The sequence below is a fragment of the Podarcis cretensis genome (genome assembly GCF_951804945.1).
Source record: "Podarcis cretensis genome assembly, chromosome: 7".
NCBI lineage: Eukaryota > Metazoa > Chordata > Lepidosauria > Squamata > Lacertidae > Podarcis > Podarcis cretensis.
Window position 1 is genome coordinate 83241540 of NC_137176.1, and position 17884 is coordinate 83259423.

Here is a 17884-nt window from a genome sequence, read left to right on the forward strand (position 1 = left end):
TCCAATACTTTGGCCACCTCATGATGAGATGACTCCCTGGAAAAGACCTTGATGTTGGGAAAGATGGAGGGCACAAGGAGAAGGGGTCGACAGAGGACGAGATGGTTGGACAGTGTTCTCGAAGCTACCAGCTTGAGTTTGACCAAACTGCGGGAGGCAGTGGAAGACAGGAGTGCCTGGCGTGCTCTGGTCCATGGGGTCACGAAGAGTCAGACACTACTAAACAACTAAACAGCAACAGGTGGATCTTTGTGGGAGGAAGTTGCAAAGCTCAGGCTCCACTACTGCAAAAGATAGCTTTTTTGCCCTGTAGTATATGTTATCCATGCATAGCGCTGGCATATGCATGAGTGAAACATTACTTTTCCTAATGCATACATTTAAACATTACATCCCACCCCCCGCAACATGTCAGTGACCAGCATAGGAAATGGCTTTTTGGTAGCAGCCATGAGCAAGAGATTGTGACATCTGATCTGGCCCAGGGACAATAAGGACGGGCAACATGTGCATTTAGCATACCATCTCTAGTACTGTTGTAGACTGGTGATATAAAAATGTATAAGTAACCTGGGTGTGATGAGTTCTGATGTCATCTTCTTCCTGGGCTCCTTTTCAAGCAGTGGAGAACCTGCTAATGCAGAGAACAGATAAGCAGAATGGTCAGTTATGATTTGTTCCTCAGGGACAAGATGCATAGCTGAAGCATATATCCTTTCACACATATTATGCACATGAAAAATATGTGTTATCTATCTCCCTCTCTCATTTAGATGGAAGGACCAGGCATGTACCATTCACAAGGCAAGGTCAATTCAATGAAGGTCACTTCTGATTGAGTAGGCATGTTTAGGATTGTACTCCCAACAGCCATCCAGAGCAAGGTAGGGATGGCTTGTGCCTAAAAGATGGCAAAGGAGGTGTTAGGTAGATACAGGTAGGGCCATGGTCCATCTACAGGAAGTCCCAGGTTCAATCCTTGCCATCTCCAGGTGGAGCTGGAAAGGGAGACCTACTGGAAAATCTGGAGAGTCACTGTCTTCAACAGAGTCTTCAACATTTTCATATCTGGGCCCCACCTTTAGCCAAAACATCATTATCATCATCATCATCATCATCATCATTATTATTATTACTACCGTATATTTGCAAGGTGACAGTTCTACTGCTGTGCCTCACCTTAGATCAAGTTGCAATCTAGTAGTGGGTTCTGGTGACTTGCCAGTTGAACCAATGGAGGATACTGAGCCAGATGGACCAATGGTCTGACATAATATAAGGCAGCTTCTTGTGGGTAATTTGGGTACCACCACAGAGAAGGTCTTTCTCTAGTAGTTATCCACCTAACCTCCAGAAGCAGGAGCACCTGGAAGAGGGTCCATGGACCGGTTCCATAGAATAAGTTTGTTGGATGGTATAAAAGTGTGCAATGCAACCTAAATAGTTTCTGGTCCAAGATGACCCACAAAATTATTTGCAAATTAATGGGTATCATGTTATAGTTCAGCCTCTCTTTTCTACTCTGTAAAACCCAATTTGCACGAGTGGTGTTACATAATCCATAGGCATAATGCACACACGCGCGCACACACACACACACACATATACATCTCCAGGTTCCATTTGCAATAAGTTGTGATTTTTTCAGCTACTTCTTTCCTATGCCAGTGGGGCTTGCTTTCTGCAAAACCCAAACAGTTTAATTAGCAATGCCAAATGTAGATTAACAGTCATGTTATGGGAAAATCACCTGATGGATTGCATTGTTGATTCACACTACGGTGCTAAATTATTACTTTGCAAACATTTACACAGTGTTTACTGATTAATGGTTGTAGCCATGCTAGCCAGAGGGAAATCCGTTATTCATTTGCAAGCCTGAGGGAAATCAGGTACCCTTAATTTGACATGCAGTGTTTCATTCAAATGCTTTATTTGTTTACTTGATGTTTATAATGAATGCAAACATTTGTGTGTGTGTGTGTGTGTGTGTGTGTGTGAGAGAGAGAGAGAGAGAGAGAGAGAGAGAGAGAGAAGTTCCTTGGTGCTGCCTCATAGGTCCAGCTTAAGGATCGACAGAGGACAATGACAGTTGCAACCATTGTGACTCAACAACAGGCCCATGGATGCTTAGTTCAACTTGTGTATGGGTTATACCATTTCAGTCTGCAGGTGGAGGCTCACATCATCTGAATGGTCCTCCTTCAAAAAACCATTCCCCCTTTTCTTAGCAGCAACCTGAGCCCAGTAACTGCGAAACAGTGCACTGAGAGAACAACACAGCTCCCAATGAAACAGATGTTGACAGACTCACAGTAATGCCATCAAGACAATTCCCCCGCAAGCTCATAGAAAAGCTGGCCCTACACCACAGGCAATGTAGGATGGGACAGTCAACAAGCCCCTGGGCCACATTAACCAGGACCGCTAATGAACACACCCCAGCGTCCTCAAGGAGCTTATGGAGCTCCCCCAGGTCAGTGAGAGCCAGTGTGGTGTAGTGGTTAAAAGCGGTGGACTTGTAATCTGGTGAACCGGGTTCGATTCCCCGCTCCTCCACATGCAGCTGCTGGGTGACCTTGGGCTAGTCACACTTCTCTGAAGTCTCTCAGCCCCACTCACCTCACAGAGTGTTTGTTGTGGGGGAGGAAGGGAAAGGAGAATGTTGGCCGCTTTGAGACTCCTTCGGGTAGTGATAAAGTGGGATATCAAATCCAAACTCTTCTTCTCTTCAGGTCAAAGATATGCACGTCCTATAACTTGGATGCCAGCTCCACCTCCACTTCCCAACTGCCCCCCAGGATTGGAATATTTAAGCCAGGTTGATCAAATGATTATTCATCAACAGATTGAGCTTCTGGAAATCATCACTGGCTTTGAAACCAGCAACAAGTATGAAGTAAAAAACGCTTGGGGGCAAATGGTTTACTCGGCGATTGAGGACACCGACTGCTGCACACGAAACTGCTGTGGAACACTGCGGCCATTTACAATTAAAATCACGGACAACGTGGGCCAGGAAGTGATTGAGCTCCAGCGACCTCTGCGATGCTCCAGCTGCTTGTACCCTTGCTGCTTGCAAGAGCTTGAAGTCCATGCCCCTCCAGGCACACCCGTTGGGTATATTAAGCAGACGTGGCACCCCTTTCTGCCTAAATTCACTATCCAAAATGAACTCCATCAGGATGTCCTTAAAATCACCGGGCCCTGTATAGTGTGCAGCATGTGCCAAGATATTAATTTTGAGGTGCTGTCACTGGATGAGCAGACAGCGGTTGGAAGGATTTCTAAGCACTGGTCTGGCTTTCTGAAAGAGGCCTTCACCGACACTGACAACTTTGGAGTCCAGTTCCCATTGGACCTTGATGTCAGAATGAAAGCTGTCCTGCTGGGGGCCTGCTTCCTGGTGGATTTCATGTTTTTTGAATCCGCGGGAGGAGGCCGGCAGCGAATGGGCGTCTGGGGTTAGGCCAGGCTACCGCCTTATAAATAAATGCCTTGGAGAAAGTCCTCTGGTTTCTTCTGTTTTTGCTTTGCTTAGATGGAGTCTTAAGCCTGCTCACAAGAGGGTTTTTTTGTTTGTTGAAACCAGGGTTTTTTTTGTATTGTTGCTGCAGCTCTTGCATTTATAGAGGCAGAATTTTCTTAAAGGTAAAGGGACCCCTGACCATCAGGTCCAGTCGTGACCGACCCTGGGGTTGCGGCGCTCATCTCGCTTTATTGGCCGAGGGAGCCGGCGTACAGCTTCTGGGTCATGTGGCCAGCATGACTAAGCCGCTTCTGGCGAACCAGAGCAGCGCACGGAAACGCCGTTTACCTTCCTGCTGGAGCAGTATCTATTTATCTACTTGCACTTTGACATGCTTTCAAACTGCTAGGTTGGCAGGAGCAGGGACCGAGCAACCGGAGCTCACTCCGTCGCGGGGATTTGAACCACCGACCTTCTGATCGGCAAGTCCTAGGCTCTGTGGTTCAACCCACAGAAGCACCCTAGAGTCTCTGTCAGGTGGGGTATAAATTTATATATAAGAAGATGATGGTGACTTTGTGTACATAAGCATTATGGTAGCTAACACCCCTGTATCTTATCTGTTGCTTTATTTCCAGTGTAGCAGTAGCTGTATTACTGCTGATCCTATACAGTACTCATCTAGCCAACTTTGCTTCATATCCCAACTGGCTAAACTTCCAACTGACTCTCAACTGTCTCCTCCCTCGCATTCAGAGTCTTAGCCAATCCTCCATTCCAGCTCACTCTCTCCCCTTCCCTATCTAACATTACCTTAATTCTATTATTTACTTACCACTGCAGGGGTACCTCTGGTTAAGAACTTAATTTGTTCTGGAGGTCCGTTCTTAACCTGAAACTGTTCTGAACCTGAGGTACCACTTTAGCTAATGGGGCCTCCCGCTGCCACCGCGCATTTTCTGTTCTCATCCTGAAGCAATGTTCTTTACCCGAGGTACTATTTCTGGGTTAGCGGCATCTGTATCCTGAAGCGTCTGTAACCCAAGGTACCACTGTATTACAATATCACCTTATTTGTTATCAATGTACAGTACATACGTTATTATATGCAAACACTGGAACGCCACAGAGACCCCTCCATCTGAAGTTGGCCATCCAAGGGACCGATTTGGGAAGGGGATGATGGTGTGTTGCACGCTCTGCTTCCCAGTGATATCTGGTGTGGTTCTGGAGAACCCTAAGACTTCTGGGGGAGTTCAATGTCCACACAACCACTGTGACTCAACAATAGGTCCATGGATGTTTAGAACTTAGTTCAACTTAGTATCATTCCAGCCTCCTGGTTGGAGACTCACATCCTTTGAATGGTCCTCTGTGCAAAATATATAAGTAAGTAAGTCCCACATCCTTGGGCATCAACCTGAGCCCAGTAACGGTGAAGAGGCACATTGAGAGCCTGGCATGGCTCCCAAAGAAGCAGATGAACACAGACCCACAAAAATGCTACAAAAACATTTGCCCACAGCAGTTAGAAAAGCTGGCCCCAGACCAGTGAGAATGCCTGGACACGGTGTACAGAACAGCGCTGATGAGCTACTTTATCCAGGAGAGCTGATGAGCATAAAGCAAGGTTATCCCGGAGTTTATGGATCTTCCCTATCTTCTTGTAAGCTAAAAATGGGTGATGTTTGCATCCCCCAGGCTGTAACCTGGATGCGGGCAACCATTCCAGATCTCAGCTGTCCTCCCGGATTAGAATATTTAAGTCTCTTGGATCAAATAGTCGTTCACCAGCAGATTGAGCTTCTGAAAATAATAATGGGCTTTGAAAATTGCAACAAATACGAAATAAAAAATGGCTGGGGGCAAAGGATATACTTGGCAGTTGAGGAAACAGACTGCTGTGCGAGAAACTGCTGTGGAGCAGCATGTCCATTTACAGTAAAAATCATGGACCATGTGGGCCAGGAAGTAATTGAGCTCCAGCGACCTCTCCGGTGCTCCAGCTGCTGTTTTCCGTGCTGCTTGCAAGAGCTTGAAGTCCATGCCCCTCCAGGCACCCCTGTGGGGTACATTAAGCAGACATGGCACCCCTTTCTGCCTAAATTTGCAATCCAAAATGAACTCCATCAGGATGTCCTTAAAATCACCGGGCCCTGTGTACTGTGCAGCTTGTGTCAAGATATGAACTTTGAGGTGATGTTGTTGGACGAGGAGACCAAGGTTGGAAGGATTTCTAAGCACTGGACTGGCTTTCTGGAAGAGGCCTTCCCCAATACTGACAACTTTGGAATTAAGTTCTCGTTGGACCTTGATGTTAGAATGAAAGCTGTCCTGCTGGGGGCCTGCTTCCTGATGGATTTCATGTTTTTTGAATGCGCAGGAAGAGGGCAGCAGAGAACAGGGGTCTGACAATAGACCTGGAAGCTGCTTCGAAGAAATGCCTCATGTTGCTACTTCTACTTTTCCTTTGCTAAGATGGAGCGTTAAGTTGGTGAATAAGAGGGCTTCTTGTTAAAACTACTTATTTTTGAATTGCGGCTGCAGCTCTTGCACCTATCGTGGTGGGACATTCCAATTTATGGGTGCTGCTCTAGAATTCATAATGCATTGAAATGGAAACACTTTTTTAAAAAAAACAACAACAACAATTAAAATGTATGTATTTTTCTGTGTATGAGTCACACCTGGCATATTTATGCAGAAGGTACCTCCTAGTCTGATGCCCCTTGGCATCAATTGTCAGATCTATTAGTATTTCTGTATGGTTATTATTGACTAGCTGGCTGTGTGTGGAATGCCACTGTGTGTTCAATATGTGTCTGGGAAGTGTTGGGCTTGGTGAGAGTGTGGGTGCCTCTTCTATTTCAGTGGCCATTGGGGAAGTTCAGGAGGGTGGGACCTGAAACAATGAATTCAAGTTACAAGAAAGGAGATGATTCTGACTAAACATTAGGAAGAACTGTCTTGATGGTTCAGATAGTTTAAGCCCAGGTTGGATGGCCACCTGTCATGTACGATCTAGAAGAGATTCCTGCATTGCCTGGGTTGGACCTCAATGGACCTCACAGTCCCTTCCAACTCTACAATTCACTGAATCTATTATTGCCCTGTGCCTCTCAGTCTCAGCCTGGGTTTCTCTCTCTCTCTTTCACCATAAATTGCCACAAAGAGAGGCTACAGTGCTGTATATCCACATATAACCAGAGGGTTTTCCAGCCTCTGCCATAATGGAAGCAGATGAACAACTTGAGTCACAACAAAATAAAAGAAAAAAAATTCCTTCCAGTAGCACCTTAAAGACCAACTGAGTTAGTTCTAGGTATGAGCTTTCGTGTGCATGCACACTTCTTCAGATGCACTGAAACAGAAGTCACCAGACCCTTCTATATAGTGAGAAGGTGGGGAGGGGTATTACTCTATACAAGATCTCAAAGTAGCTGTTCTATTACAAAGGAATTTCAGAAATATACTGGAAAGAGAAGCTGCTGAATTGCAACTTATCACCAAACTTAAAACCATGGAGAGACCTGGTCTTAACAAAGACATTGGATTCTTATCTCATTATACATGACAAAGCCATTTTTCACCTTCTCACCCCTTGCTTTTTCCTGTAAGACCTATTGCAGTCGTTAAGAGTCGTCAACAGGCTCATCACAGCTATCTGCCAATCACCCATTCCCACCACCCTTCTGAGCAGGCAACAACCGGGACTCTTGAATCTTATCACTGGGCCAGCTTGGTTGGGGCTGCCCAACCCACAAGTGGTTTTTGTGGTGGAGCTCAATGACTGACCCTTTAAAAAAAGAAGGAAAGATTCCTCACCGCTGCCTCATGGGTACAGCTTCGGAACTGATAGTTGCAGTTGCCATTGTCCTCTCTATCGTGACTCAACAATAGGCCCACTGATGTGTAGTATGTGGTTAAAACTCTGTATGGGCTGCATTATTTCAGCCTCCAGGTGGTGGCTCAGCCCACCTGGATGACCGTCCTTCACAAAACAATCTCCTCCTCCTTGGGCAGCCCACTAACTGCAAAGAGGCACCCTCAGAACATGGCCTAGCTCCTCAAGAAACAACAGATTCATGCGGACCCACGGAAATGCCACCAAAACAACCCCCCCAGCGTGGCCCTACACCACAGGTAGCATACGGATATGTTCCACATGCCCCAGGAGCTCATCCTGTTCACGGTCAGGCGCTTCAGGGCGTTGTGTGGATGCCAGCTCCAATTCCGCCTCCCAACTGCCCCCCGGGATTGGAATATTTAAGCCAGATTGACCAGATGATAATTCAGCAAAAGATTGAGCTTGTGGAAATCATAATTGGCTTTGAAACCAGCAACAGGTATGAAGTGAAAAACGCTTGGGGGCAAAGGATCTACTTTGCAGCCGAAGATACCGACTGCTGCACGCGACTCTGCTGTGGAATGGATCGGCCATTTACCATTAAAATCATGGACAACGTGGGCCAGGAAGTGATTGAGCTCCAGCGACCTCTCCGGTGCTCCAGCTGCTGTTTTCCGTGCTGCTTGCAAGAGCTTGAAGTCCATGCCCCTCCAGGCACGCCCGTTGGGTATATTAAGCAGACGTGGGATCCCTGTCTGCCTAAGTTCACTATCCAAAATGAACTCCAACAGGATGTCCTTAAAATCACCGGGCCCTGCATAGCATGCAGCTTTTGTGAAGATGTTCATTTTGAGGTCCTGTCGCTGGATGAACAGACGGCTGTCGGGAGGATTTCTAAGCACTGGACTGGCATTGTGAAAGAGCTCTTCACCGATACTGACAACTTTGGGATCCAGTTCCCGTTGGACCTTGATGTTAAAATCAAGGCTGTCATGCTTGGCGCTGCCTTCCTTGTCGATTTCATGTTCTTTGAAGCTGGAGGAGGAGGAGGCCAGCGAATGGGGGTCTGGGGTTAGGTCTAGCTGCTGCCTTATAAATACTTTGGAGAAAGCCCTCGCGTTCCTTCTCCTTTTGCTTTGCCAAAACAGGGCATTAAGCCTGTCCGTAAAAGATAATTTCGTTAAAAGCAGCGTTAGAAATTCTCCAGCCACCGGGTGCATTTTGCACCTGGCTATCGGCCACTTGCGACCAATTGACCTACATCTCCGAAATCTGGCGGCTCATGCCTGGGGATTCTTGGATCTGGGCTGTTTTCACACACTAGCAACACATCCTGTAGAATTCTATCCACTATGTTTTATCTGCACAATCAGAATGAATTTCAGGAACCAAAAGTCACCTTGAAAAAATACGACCTTTGAGGTGTCTGGCTCCAAAATGGCAACTAGGCATTCCATTTTGGCGACTGTAACCCTGGTTTAAGGAGCCATTTAGCACCTAGCTGACATATCTTGAGTTTCTAACACTGGTTAAAAGTACTTATTTTTTAAAATAATTATGGCGCATATATATCTGCTTATGAGGGTTCTCTAGAATTAATAACACACTGACATGTAAAAAAGGTAAAGGTAAAGGTACCCCTGCCCGTACGGGCCAGTCTTGACAGACTCTGGGGTTGTGCACCCATCTCACTTAAGAGGCCAGGGGCCAGCGCTGTCCAGAGACACTTCCGGGTCACGTGGCCAACATGACATCGCTGCTCTGGCCAGAGCCAGAGCCAGAGCCGCACACGGAAACGCCGTTTACCTTCCCGCTGGTAAGCGGTCCCTATTTATCTACTTGCACCCGGAGGTGCTTTCGAACTGCTAGGTTGGCAGGCGCTGGGACCGAGCAGCGGGAGCGCACCCCGCCGCAGGGATTCGAACCGCCGACCTTTCGATCGGCAAGTCCTAAGCGCTGAGGCTTTAACCCACAGCGCCACCTGCGTCCTACACTGACATGTATTCTTATATAATTTTTGATACATCTAAAGGTATACATATACGAGGAAGCCCTCCCCTGTGCAGGCGGAGTGTTTACGAAAAGGCCACAGAATCATAGAATGGTAGAGTTGGAAGGGACCCTGAGGATCATCTAGCCCAACCCCCTGCAATGCAGGAATATGCAGCTGTCCCATACGGGGAACAAACATGCAACCTTGGCATTATCAGCACCATGCTCTAAACAACTGAGCTAAGTCCCTATGGACCAATGCATGGGTGAGAAATGGGAAGTCCCAGTGCCTTGTGGCTGTTAAGGCAGGGATCATACCCATGGAAAGGATAATATACAACCAACACTAATAGATATTATTTTTGGTTTAGGACATTTTGCTTAAGTCAGATCCCACCTATAGTAACCAGAGCCGTCTTTCCCATTGGTGTTAGTGGTTCGTTGCGCCAGGGCGCCAGCGTCTCAGGGGCACCCTAGAGAGTGGGGGAGCTGCATGGTTTGCCAGCAGCCTCCCCTTTCCTTGCACACCCGCCAGCTGTGCCCCACCAAGTATATGGCTGGCGGGTGTGCAGCTTCCTTCCCAAGCTTCCGCGGGAGGAGAGCGATCCCCGCAGAGGCTTAGGACTACTGCAATGTGCTCTATGTGGGCTACCTTTAAAGGTGACCCGGAAACTACAACTAATCCGGAATGCGGCAGCTAGACTGGTGACTGGGGGCGGCTGCCGAGACCATATAACACCAGTCTTGAAAGACCTACACTGACTACCAGTACGTTTCTGAGCACAATTCAGAGTGTTCATGTTGACCTTTAAAGCCCTAAATGGCCTTGGCCCAGGATACCTGAAGGAGTGTCTTCACCCCCATCGTTCTGCCCGGACACTGAGGTCCAGCGCCGAGGGCCTTCTGGCGGTTCCCTCATTGCGAGAAGCAAAGCTACAGGGAACCAGGCAGAGGGCCTTTTTGGTAGTGGCGCCTGCCCTGTGGAATCCCCTCCCATCAGATGTCAAAGAGATATACCTGACATTTAGAAGACATCTGAAGGCAGCCCTGTTTAGGGAAGTTTTTAATGTGTGACATTTTAACGTATTTTTAACCTTTGTTGGAAGCCGCCCACAGTAGCTGGGGAAACCCAGCCAGATGGGCAGGGTACAAATAATAAATTATTATTATTATTATTATTATTATTATTATTAGGATGGAAGCTGCACACAGCTTCCCTCCCAAGCCTCTGCATCTGCTAAAGACAGCACGCAGCCTTCCCAGGCTGCCTTCTCGGGCGCCCTGACGCTGCAGAGCATGTCCGCCAGCACCTTTTCCTGCTTGATCGCCACCACCATGCAAGGGATCGGAGCGATGGGGGAGGCAGAGAACATTTTCCACACACACCCTCCCTTGTTTTGGAGTTGCCGGGGGTGTGGGTGTGCCAGACGGATTTTTGCACCACAGCGCCGGATATGCTTAAGACGGCCCTGATAGTAATACATAGTACAGTGGTACCTCGGGTTACATACGCTTCAGGTTACAGACTCCGCTAACCCAGAAATAGTGCTTCAGGTTAAGAACTTTGCTTCAGGATGAGAAAAGAAAGTGGGCTCCGGCAGCAGCAGGAGGCCCCATTAGCTAAAGTGGTGCTTCAGGTTAAGCACAGTTTCAGGTTAAGAACCGACCTCCGGAACAAATTAAGTACTTAACCCAAGGTACCACTGTACAAACATAATATTTCCAAGCCCAGGATCAGGTTTGAGGACTCCACAGGTAAGTTGCCCAGTGCGGGGGCTAGTGTCTCCCTCGGAGATCCTTCAGGGTGGTCCAGTCCCCTCCCCTGACGGCCTGCGTTCCCCCGCTGCCGCAGCCTCCCTTACCTGGGTTGTGCGGCAGTGCTTGCGAAATGGCGACAACGGTGGGTTCCACCAAGATCTCATGGAGCACATGAGATCCAGCGAGACTTCTGTGAGATCTCGCTGGAAACCTGCTGCTGCCGCTGCTGCTACAGCAGGTAGCAGGGTGCCTGCAAGGTTGCCGTTTCTTGGGTTTCTGCCATCTGAGGAAACCGTCTTGAGTGGGCCAGCCCTGCCGTTGGCCTTTGTAGTGATCCTGTATCTAGGGTTGCCACCTTTGTTCTGGCAAAATACAGGGCGGGGCAATTGGTGGACCACCCCAATCTGGTTTTGAAGTGACTTCAAAACAATCCATTACAATCTATTGCAGCCTAACAGGATTGCCCCTCTGGAATTTGTCCCTCACACACACCACACATGTGTGCGCGCACACACATAAACATGAATCTGTAAATCTCTCTGTGCTTGGCTACCCAGAGTTTAAATGCATGACCTTTCAAGCTCATGCATTTGGAGAAGACCCCTAACTTGGCGGAGGGAGAGAATATCTGAAATACAGGACAAAACTGCATCAATACAGGACGTAGCACTTTACACTGAAACACAGGATGGTCCTGTACTGCACAGGACAGGTGGCAACCTCTACCTTTACCATACTCCCCATTAAGTTTACCAGGTTATAGAGAAGATAGCCGAGGCTGCTGTTTAGTCCCCTCTGTGCAATGCTTCTTTCAGCACTGTGTCCTTGAAAAGCCAGAAGTGGAGGGAGATAACTAAAGCTGGTCTGCCTGAAATTCCTTTCAAAGGGGCATTTCACATGCACACACCTTTCAAGGACCTGTTGTGGCATTTGCCTCCTAGGATGGGTCATAAGGAAAGGGTTAAAATAGGTGTGATGTGATTGGCCAGTGAGAATGCAAGGGGGGAATAAAAGTTAGAGTGGGAGGTTTTGAAAGTCAGTCAGTTGAGTGGGTTGAGGTTTGGGAGTTGAAGAAGGAAGAGGGAGGTTTAGGCAGTGGGTTGGTAGAGTTGTATTGTGAGAGAGTGAGAGGAATTGTTAGGTGGAGTCAGATAGATAGTTGGGAATAATCAGTTTGAAGTTGTTAGGAACTAAGATTAAGAAACTGCTAAGAAAAATTAACTGTAACCATAAGCTTGTTCCTGCATTTAAAAATAAACTTGATTATTTGTTAATGTTAACAACGGACTGGACTGTGTGTGTCCCCGTGAGATACGGGGTGGTGGTAGCGAAAAAAGCAATCGCAGTGCTGGCACAGGGTCAATAGACCGGGGGCCCTGTGTGATCGCCACACTGGTGCTGGAAGAAGAGCCGCTGAGGCAAACAGCCCTGCATTCTGGCATAACCTTTTTATAAACCACAATCCACCAACAGATGTATGATGAATGAAGGGGACCATAGTTCGCAAACACTAATGCCATCACAAATCTGTCGGTCTTTAAGGTACCCTACGATTCCCTGTTGTTTTAAAAACCAATAATCAGAACACTTCTATACTTCAGACATGGGAAACCTGCAGCCCTCCAGAAATTGCTAGACGACAAAGCCCAGTAAGCCTTTAATTTTCACATTTACATCAAACATGCAAAGAATGAAGGGAATTCCAATTTTCATATTAAGATCAGTGTCGGTATTTTGTATACGGATTTAAATGGTACTGGTTGAAGTGGGTTGTGATTATTCTTAAAAAAAATAAAATCAGATAGATATATATGCTTGAAGCCACATACTGTTAAGGTTGTTTACCCCTAGGCACACAGAGCAAGAAGTAAGTCTCATAAACAGCAGTGGGCCTTACTTATGAGGAGACACCTATAGTATTGAGCTGCAAACAGCCAGGTTGGAGGGCATAATTCCTGATAAGGTGGGCAGAAGCAAAAGAGGACAAGTCTCCTGTCCTGCACCTTGAAAAGCAGCACCAAAATGGGAATGTCAGGAGTGAAGTTCACTCTTCTGCACAGTTAAGTGTGCAGAAGCTGCTTCCCCTCTTTCGCCTGTTCTGATCACCTTTCTTACTACGTAAAACTGATTTCTAAACCAACAATGCCCCTCAACTGGCAGCCAGGCTACTTTCTTTACATGGCACATTCTGCACTGCAAGCATTTACAATGGGAACTAGGTCATGTGATGGGGGGGGGGAGAAACTAACTTGGCATATCATCATCTTTAGTTTACCGTGACAGATAAAAGTCTGATCTTGGAAAGCTGAGATTTTTTTCCCCTTAAAACAACAACAACAACAACAACAACAAAAAACCAAAGAAGAAAACAACATTGCTAACCATACAAAACTGCTTTGGTGTGCACACTTTCCTGGTGGTAAATCTCACCTAAAACAATCGTACTTATTTCCCAATAAACATGCACATTATTCAAATATTTATCACATCTGCCACATCTTTGCACATATTTTCGTACAGCATTGCAGTTGATGTGACTTGTGTATCCCGCTTAAATCTTTTCTCTCTGCAGATAAAAAGTTCCCATCTTTTAATGGCTTCTGAAGCAACCCTTTCTTACAATATTGGTATCAAGAAAGCATCTGACATGGTAAAAAATCTTGCAGACCTGGAAGAGCCATGTTGCCAGTTGGTAAGACTCCACCAGCAGCTTATCCATCCAACAGGCGAGACTGTGGACTGTAAGTGTTGAGTGCCTGATAGCGCTTGCTTCCTGCAGCCGAAAGAGCAATGGGTCTTCGAAAGTGCAGGAGGAGCACTAAAGAGCTTGCTTGTTTCCTTTTGAAAACAGACTGTGCAATAGGAAGCACAGAAGCAGAATGAGGTCATGTTTCCTGCTAAGTCTAGCTTCGCATCACAAGCATTCTTTCTGAAGAGTCCGTTGCAGATTAGAGATTAGCCCACTGGAGAATTTAGATGTTAAGGTATCTTCAGCTATGAATAGAAGGGTCTTGCTTGTTGCATTGTTATTGGCAAAGAACAAATTTCAGAAACAGTGGGAGGTGGTAGATGAGGAGTTCACTAGGTCCAAGAGAAAGGTCTGGTTTGGATGAGTTACTATCAAAACAGGTGAGAGTGGTGTGAGGGGAGAGATAATCTGAGAAATAAAGTGATATTATACATGCATGCATTTGTTGTCTTGTGCCCTGCTCCATATGCCACTCCCACATGCCCACCTCCACCTGTCAAGAAAAGAATCATTGCTGCCCAGGGATGGGTGAATAATGACAGTTTCATTTTTTCAATCTTTATTTTGTTTTTTCACAATTTGCAAATTCTTTTTTTTTTTTAAAAAAAAAAAGTTCACTGGCATTTTAATGTCAGTTTCTCCTAAAATTATTGATTTACATATTTTTGCAAGCAATTTCCCCTAATGTAATGTGTTTTTTGCATTCTACTCCAATATGTACATTTCTATACTATTTTGCCTAGCCTATGCATTTTCTGTATCTGTCACATGGTTGGGAAATGCATTGCAGAATCCAGAGATGTGCACATTTTGAAGGATGTTTCAGTTGGTGCATTCCTTCAAGAAGTGTGAATTAGGTAGATTCACCCTCAGACTGAATCAAATTTGTCCTCAAGCCCTCAAGTGACCCCAGAAACACCAGCTCTCAACATAAGCACAGTGGTGCCCCACAAGACGAACACCTCGCAAGACGGAAAACCCGCTAGACAAAAGGGTTTTCCGTTTTGGAGGCGCTTCGCAAAACGAATTTCCCTATGGGCTTGCTTCGCAAGACGAAAATGTCTTGCGAGTTCCTGTGAGGTTTTTTCCCTCCCTCCCTTTTCCTAAGGCCTAAGCCGCTTATCAGCTGATCCGTTGATAAGCCGCTTATCAGCTGATCCGCTAAAAGCAGCTAAACCGCTAATAGCGCTAATCCGCTAAGCTGTCAATGGGCTTGCTTCGCAAGACGAAAAAACCGCTATACGAAGAGCCTCACGGAACGGATTAATTTCGTCTTGCGAGGCACCACTGCATATGGCAATTAGAAAACGTGCAGGTGAACAAAAAGCAAACAGTGTCATGAGGAAAGGAACAGTGTCATTCTCTTTGGGTGCTTCCACATCAACCGGCTTCTCTGCTATTGACACCGTTTACTCACAGTTTTATTCATCCAAAATTCTCCCAAACTGCTACATTTCCAGGGATTCCACATTGTCAGCATCCCCCACCCTTCAGATTAAATGCAATTTTAAGATAAGCACAATTGCACTGCAGACTGTCTGTTGTCCAATTGCCTTAGGGTGGAGGAGTGGCTGGTGATTCTCCCGAATACTGCTTCACCAACCGCAGTGGCATTTTCACCTGTCCACTGTTGCTGCTACATTAAACAGGAGAAACTGATAAAAGTTATTGCTCTTCTTAGCAGTGAAGTTAGAATAGTCTGGTGCAACTGTTAAGGTTGTAGTCAGTGTGACTCCTACTTAAGAGTAGACACACTGAAATTTAATGGGCATGACTAACTTGGGTTCATTAATACTGGCACATCTACTTTGAGTAAAACTTAGCTGGCTACAACCAATAGCTTTATCAGTTCCACCATCAAGGTTGGACCAAATTCTCCTGTTTTACCCACCTCAAAATCAGCTGTCGACTATATATATTTTTGTGCTGACCAGACAGGCTCCTTCCTTGCTGTCCTTCCACTGGCTTTTGGAACAGACTGCTTCTAAGTATTATTATTATTATTTAAGTTTGTATGTGGGTGGCACTGTGGTCTAAAGCTCTGAGCCTCTTGGGCTTCCTGATCAGAAGGTCGGCAGTTCAAATCCGCTCGACAGGGTGAGCTCCTGCCAACCTAGCAGTTTGAAAGCACACCAGCAGAAGTAGATAAATAGGTACTGCTGCGGCGGGAAGATAAAGAGTTTCCATGCACTTTGGTTTCCGTCATGGTGTTCTATTGTGCCAGAAGCGGTTTAGTCCTGCTAGCCACATGACCTGGAAAGCTGTTTGCGGACAAATGCCAGCTCCCTCGACCTGAAACTGAGATGAGCACCGTAACCCCATAGTCATCTTTGACGGGACTTAACCACCTAGGGGTCCTTTACCTTTTTACCTATTTAAAGTTGTACACCAAACTTCTGTTGGGATTCAGAACTTACTGGGTTAATTTTGTTCTGAGTTGTGCCTCCCATTCTGACGTGTGGAAGGAGGGAGGAGCTCTACTTGTTGTTCTCTCTTTGTCTCTGAGAGAGACGGACGCCATGAATGCTAGCAGTCCAGGAGAATCTGAGAAATGCTGAGCTGTAAATATTTGCTGCAATAAAGAACTGATGAATTTGGACACACAGTGCTTGGTGTGTTTATCTGGATCTGAAGCAGGCTGCAACAGTTTTTGTTCCGCTGTGTTTTTTTACTCTGCAAGGCGAAAGAGGAGAGAAGCAGGTCTGCGCAGCTTGTTGCTGGGAAGTGTGCCGGACCACAATAACTGAGGCTAATTGGGCCATAAAGTAATTAGCCAATAAAGATCTTATCACAGATCTCGTCACAGGTTATGGGGGACCTAATTACCGCTAATAAAACTGTTGCTGAGAGTCTGCCGGTGAGCTTTGAAGTTTTGAAGTCGGCTTGAATAGCTGGAAGACGCTACCGAAGCGGAGCGGAGATCTGCGTTCTGTGTTTTGCCTGCTGCCAAGAGGCAAGAGCTGCTGAGAGCTGAGAGCTGGGAAAGCAGCTGAGAAATCGGGTGCCGGAGAGCTGGTGATACGTGAGTACAGCTGGGGCCCCGGGGAAGAGGAGAGAATGGCAGACAGCCAGGTCCTTGAGGACGTTCCGCTTGAAAAGCTCACTTTAAGAAGTTGGGCAACCTGGTCCAGAAGAGTAAGGGGTTGGTTTCTGGTTACTGGGCTTTGGGATGTAAGCCAGAAAGAGCCATTACCCCTGAATTCAGGTCCTGAAGGGACAGACATTACAGGCTTTGAGGCTGCGTTGCCTGAAGATAGCCAGCAGAGAATGCAAAGAGAGCTTGCTATGCTGAAAGCATGTGTACACGCATCACTTTTGCCCAGTTTGGAGGGCGTAAAGTCAGCAAGGGCTGCCTGGGAGGTGCTGAGATGTTTGTGTGAAACTTCAGCAGGAGGCCAGGGCCCTGGAGAAGTCATGGAGAGCCTGGAGATGGCTGTAGCCCCAGTCCCTGAGGTGCAAGTCGGGGGGGCTGAGAATTCCAAAGGCAAGTTTCAAAAGTTTTCCACTGTGAGTGCTGAAGTGAAACGCAGTTTCAGCGAGGGCAGGGCTGGCACAGAGTGCTCTTCCGGAAGAAGGGGGGCCAGGCCAGCTGAAAGGAGCCCTGGGCAGTATTTTTTCACTGGGGATTGTCGTCGTCAGCCAAAGTCTGGAAGGCTGCGGAGAGGAGCTAGACGCTTCAAGGTCGGCCACCTGGACAAAGTGAAGATAAGGCCTAAAGAGTCGCGTGGGAACGCAGAGACCAGTCCGGTCTCCAAGGCAACGGAGGAGGCTACTTCTACGGAAGCTGCCAAGGTCCTGAGCAAGGGGGAGTTGGTTGCCGAGACAACCAGAGAGAACTGCTGCAGAAGCCCAAAGAGAGGGGGCAGCGGGACGTTTGTTGCCAGTATGGCTTTGTTTGAGAACAGCTCTGAGAGACACACTGACTTTCGCTTTGTAATCGACTCAGCAGCTAACTGCAACCTGATTCCAGAGACCCCTGCAGTCGAGATGTGGAATTGCAAGGCAATTCCGGCTGGGAAAACTGTTCAGTTTGCAAATGGGGAAAAGAAAAATGTGAATAATGTTGCAA

At 46.8% G+C, this 17884-nt stretch overlaps 2 protein-coding genes and 2 pseudogenes across 9 annotated transcripts in view; 3 read left to right on the top strand and 1 right to left on the bottom strand.

Moving 5' to 3' along the window:
- TMEM71 (transmembrane protein 71) overlaps positions 1-13869 on the bottom strand; it is a 213989-nt gene extending 200120 nt beyond the window's left edge. For 2 of the 6 annotated variants that reach the window (XR_013840898.1, XM_079984513.1), the window contains exons 1-2: positions 13735-13869; positions 571-634 (exon numbers count right to left, since the gene is read on the bottom strand). Coding sequence is in view for 5 of the 6 variants with exons in the window: in XM_079984513.1 (XP_079840639.1) it covers positions 571-634; positions 13735-13747 (77 nt within the window). In the remaining variant the exon portion in view is untranslated. Of the gene's footprint in view, positions 1-570; positions 635-1179; positions 1545-4567; positions 4699-13734 lie in introns of those variants that run through there. The other 4 variants (XM_079984514.1, XM_079984515.1, XM_079984516.1 and 1 more) reach the window with 4 other exon arrangements.
- On the top strand, positions 2087-3510 carry LOC307220507 (phospholipid scramblase 1-like). Its single transcript, XM_079984519.1, has 2 exons — positions 2087-2476; positions 2736-3510. The coding sequence occupies exons 1-2, from the start codon at positions 2431-2433 to the stop codon at positions 3467-3469; spliced, it is 780 nt and encodes a 259-aa protein (XP_079840645.1). The 5' UTR covers positions 2087-2430; the 3' UTR covers positions 3470-3510.
- On the top strand, positions 4789-6144 carry LOC307220491 (phospholipid scramblase 2 pseudogene; annotated as a pseudogene). Its single transcript has one exon. The product of its transcript is annotated as a phospholipid scramblase 2 pseudogene (transcript).
- On the top strand, positions 7261-8429 carry LOC307220502 (phospholipid scramblase 1 pseudogene; annotated as a pseudogene). The gene has a single exon. The product of its transcript is annotated as a phospholipid scramblase 1 pseudogene (transcript).
- Positions 13870-17884: the final 4015 nt, after the last annotated feature.

Coding starts and splice junctions, on each gene's coding strand:
- LOC307220507 (XM_079984519.1), top strand. CDS start 2,431: ATGAACACACCCCAGCGTCCTCAAGGAGCTTATGGAGCTCCCCCAG. Junction 2,477..2,735: donor AGCTTATGGAGCTCCCCCAG/GTCAGTGAGAGC, acceptor TCTTCTCTTCAG/GTCAAAGATATGCACGTCCT.